The 3,230-nt window shown below is 69.3% G+C and overlaps 1 protein-coding gene across 1 annotated transcript; it reads right to left on the bottom strand.

The window, feature by feature from the left end:
• Positions 1-272: 272 nt before the first annotated feature.
• On the bottom strand, positions 273-2,676 carry OLFML3 (olfactomedin like 3). Its single transcript, XM_068659771.1, has 3 exons — positions 2,359-2,676; positions 1,758-2,043; positions 273-1,317 (listed from the first exon to the last, which is right to left on the bottom strand). The coding sequence occupies exons 1-3, from the start codon at positions 2,464-2,466 to the stop codon at positions 533-535; spliced, it is 1,179 nt and encodes a 392-aa protein (XP_068515872.1). The 5' UTR covers positions 2,467-2,676; the 3' UTR covers positions 273-532.
• Positions 2,677-3,230: the final 554 nt, after the last annotated feature.

Here is a 3,230-nt window from a genome sequence, read left to right as displayed (position 1 = left end):
ATTTTGCTGTTTGCTCACAGTTCTGTACATACAAAACAGGCAGACCCCGGCCTGGCTCAGAAGTGCCAAAGCCCTGGCCTAATGCCCTGCCTGACCACCAGGCCCCCTGCCCACACCCCCCCAAGCTGCTGCCATACTCACTGCCCTGGCCAGCCCTGCACAGACACCCCACTCTTGGGAACAGCCCTGCGGGGTGACCGGGGCAGTGTGGAGCTCACTGCTCTGGAGCCTGGCCCCAGCACCCCATGCTCCCCCCAAGCAGGTGGCTGCAGTGAGCTGCATAGCATTTATTCAATGTATCACAGAGAAGAAAGCCTTGTTTAATTAGTCCAGGTTTCTTCAGAGAGGTCATAGGCAGGGACACCCCATGCTGGCAGGTGGAGGGAGGCCTGGGGCGGGCGTCCAGCATTTCACCCTTTCACAGTGATGGGATACGGGGCAGAAGTGCCACCCCATGCCAGGGCAGGAGGGACAGGGCTGCGCTCACTGGGGCAGGGCTGCCAGAGGTGTTGGGGGGCCCTGCCGTGGCCCCTCAGACCTCCAGCTTCTTCTTCATCTCCATGCGGTAGATGATCTGGTAGCCGTCATCCCAAGCATAGATCTGCCTCTCCCGGGGGCTGTACTTCATGCTGGAGTGGGAGCCGTAGCGCTTGGGGAAGTAGACGAGGGAGGCATCCTCGGGGGCCAGCGTCCCACTGACATCAAAGACACACTGCACGCGGGAGCGGCTGGGCAGGCGGGTGTTGTAGGCCACGTGCAGCGCCCCACACACCACGAAGGCGCCCTCGGCGTTCTCCCGTGGGCATGGCGTGTCCCACATCTGCTCGATGTCAAGCGAGGTGGGGTCCAGCTTGGCCAGGCATATGTTCTTCTCATTCTCCTTGGTGGCGTAGATGGCCCAGAGCCCCTCCTCATCTGCTGCTATCTCAATGTAGGTGAAGGGGGAGAGCCCGAAGACAGGAATCTGCTCCTCGGCTGGGAACACCGAGCTGTCCACCACCGTCTTGTTGGCCAAGTTGAACTTGATCACCTGGAAGGGGCCCTGCTGGCGGATGTAGTAGAGGTGCCCGTCATAGACAAGATGCCCGGTGCCCACCCAGGGGTAGGGCAGCTTGATGCGGGCAGCCTTGCGTGTGGCAGAGAAGAGGGTGAATTCCCGCATGCGGGGGAAGACATACACCGTGTCGTTGGCAGTGCCATCAAAGACGTAGATCTTCTCAGAGTTTCCTGCAGCATCCTTGGTCCAGAGACCTGAGGAGCTGCCAAAACGCTTCAGGATCTTCATGGCTCTGACGCTCGCAATGGTGTCGCTGCAATCTGCAAGAGTTGAGCAGCTGTGAAAGCCTGAAAGCCACCCGGCCCTGCAGGCAGGGAGGTTCCTGTTCCTGCCCCATGCTGGGGTCACCCTGTGCTCAATGCACACAGGTCTTGGTGTGTCCCACCCCAGTCCCCAGGCAACTCCCTTGCAAACTTGCTGCAGAGGCTGCAGTGCCATCCCCGCTGGCACCAGTAAGCCCCATTCTGTTCCTGTGCATTGGGCTAGGGAAGCCACCCCCAGCCCAGCCCAGCTCAGCCAGGGAGATGCCCAAGGCTCTGGCCTGGGCTCTGCACGCAGCTCCCGGGCAGCTGCAGGCGTCCAGGGCTCTGTGCCACAGACACCACAGACCCTGCTGGGGAGTCAATGCCACGATGTGACCGAGCCTGGGGCAACCCTGCACCCGGGGCCACCCCGCTGAGAAGTCACAGCAGGCTCTCACCGGTCAGCTTGGTGTACTTCTCGTTCTTCCTCTGCTTAGCCGTGGCCACCTGCTTCTCCATCAGCGTTTCGTCCACCTCCACGCATGGCGGCGCGGGGTTCTGTGTCTCCAGGTAGTCCACCTCGCGCTCCAGGCGGTCCACGCGCACCGCCGCGCCCTCCGCCTCCGCCCGCAGCGCCTCCCGCTCCTTCTCGGCAGCCTCCAGCATCCCCAGCACCTGGTTCTTGAAGTCTCGCAGCTCCGTGGAGTGGCGGCTGCTCTGCTCGTGCCACTGCGAGATCCGCTCCTAGGGCGGCCGAGGGGGCGCGGGGGGGGGGGGTGGTGGCTGCGGCACGGCCCACGCGTGGCAGCCGCCCCGGCCCCCTGCGCCCGACGGCGGGAGCCCCCCGCGGCTCCCCCGGCGCTCGCGTCCCGTGCCCGCGACCCTCCCGCTCCCCCCCGGGTCCCCCTCCCGGCGCCCCCCCAGCACCGCTCCCGCACCGCGCCGCGCGGGGGCCCCCCGACGGCTCCGCTCCCGCCCCCGTCCCCGCTCCTCCTCGCCCCGGGCCCGCTCCCGGCCCCGCCGGTCCGCGGGGGAAGCGGCGCGGAGCCCGCTCCGTACCTCGAGCAGGGCGAGGCGCCGCTCCACGTACTCCATGAGCTGCTGCTGGGCGCGCGGGGCCGCGGCGAGGAGCGGCAGCAGCAGCAGGCAGCAGCGCCAGGGCCCCATGGCCGTCCGAGACTGCGGCCGGCGCCGCCTCCAGCTCAGCGCTCAGGAATGCTGCGGCCTCCCGCGGCCCCGATGGAAACCAGATGGGGAGCGGGGAGGGGGGGAGGCTGCGCCCCCCGCGACACCGGCCCCGGGCGCCTTAACCCCTTCGGGACGGGCGGCGGGGCCGGGGCCGCCGCGCAGCCCCGCGCTGCCCAGGGCTGCCCGCGGCAGCGGCCCCCGCCGAGCCGGGACCCCCCCCCCCCCCGCCCCGGGGCCCGGCCGCGGCTCCCCGGGTGCCGCCGTTCCGCGGTGCCGCGCACGGTGCGCGCCTGCCCCCTGGCGCCCCGCGGCTCGGCCCCTTCGGTGCTCGGGGGCCGCCGGGCGAGACGGGCCCCGGAGCCCCCCCCCCCCGAGCCGCGTCCCGTGCCTCCTGGGGGAGCCGTCGCGGGCGAGGTGCGAAGGGACGGCCGAGCCCGGGCCGCTGGGAGCGGCTGGCGGGCGGCACCGGGCCCGGCCGGGGGGCGCTGCTGCAGCCCCGCAGCTCGGGCGGCTGCGGGCGCACCCCGAGGCGGCGGGAGAAGCTTCCCTCGGCCCCGGGACGGCCCCGAGCGCTGCTGGGCCCGGGGCGACGCCGGCCCCCCAGCCGCGTTACGAGGCGCCCCCCGGTGCCTGCTCCCCCCCCGGGGCCGTCCTGCCGCGGTGAGCAGCATCCCTGCTTCGTCCCGGATAAGGTGAAAACGTTTTCTCTCCCCTTTTCTATTAAAGTGAGCAAATGAATAGAG

The sequence above is a fragment of the Anas acuta genome, chromosome 24 (assembly GCF_963932015.1).
Source record: "Anas acuta chromosome 24, bAnaAcu1.1, whole genome shotgun sequence".
Classification (NCBI taxonomy): Eukaryota; Metazoa; Chordata; class Aves; order Anseriformes; family Anatidae; genus Anas; species Anas acuta.
This window is presented reverse-complemented; position numbering and strand designations above follow the sequence as displayed.

Excerpts from the sequence above, each read along its gene's own strand:
- OLFML3 (XM_068659771.1), bottom strand. The coding sequence starts at position 2,466 with ATGGGGCCCTGGCGCTGCTGCCTGCTGCTGCTGCCGCTCCTCGCCGCG. Across the intron at positions 2,044-2,358 it reads GGCGCCTCGCCCTGCTCGAG|GAGCGGATCTCGCAGTGGCA; the intron begins GTACGGAGCGGG and ends CGGCCGCCCTAG. Across the intron at positions 1,318-1,757 it reads GAAGTACACCAAGCTGACCG|ATTGCAGCGACACCATTGCG; the intron begins GTGAGAGCCTGC and ends CAACTCTTGCAG.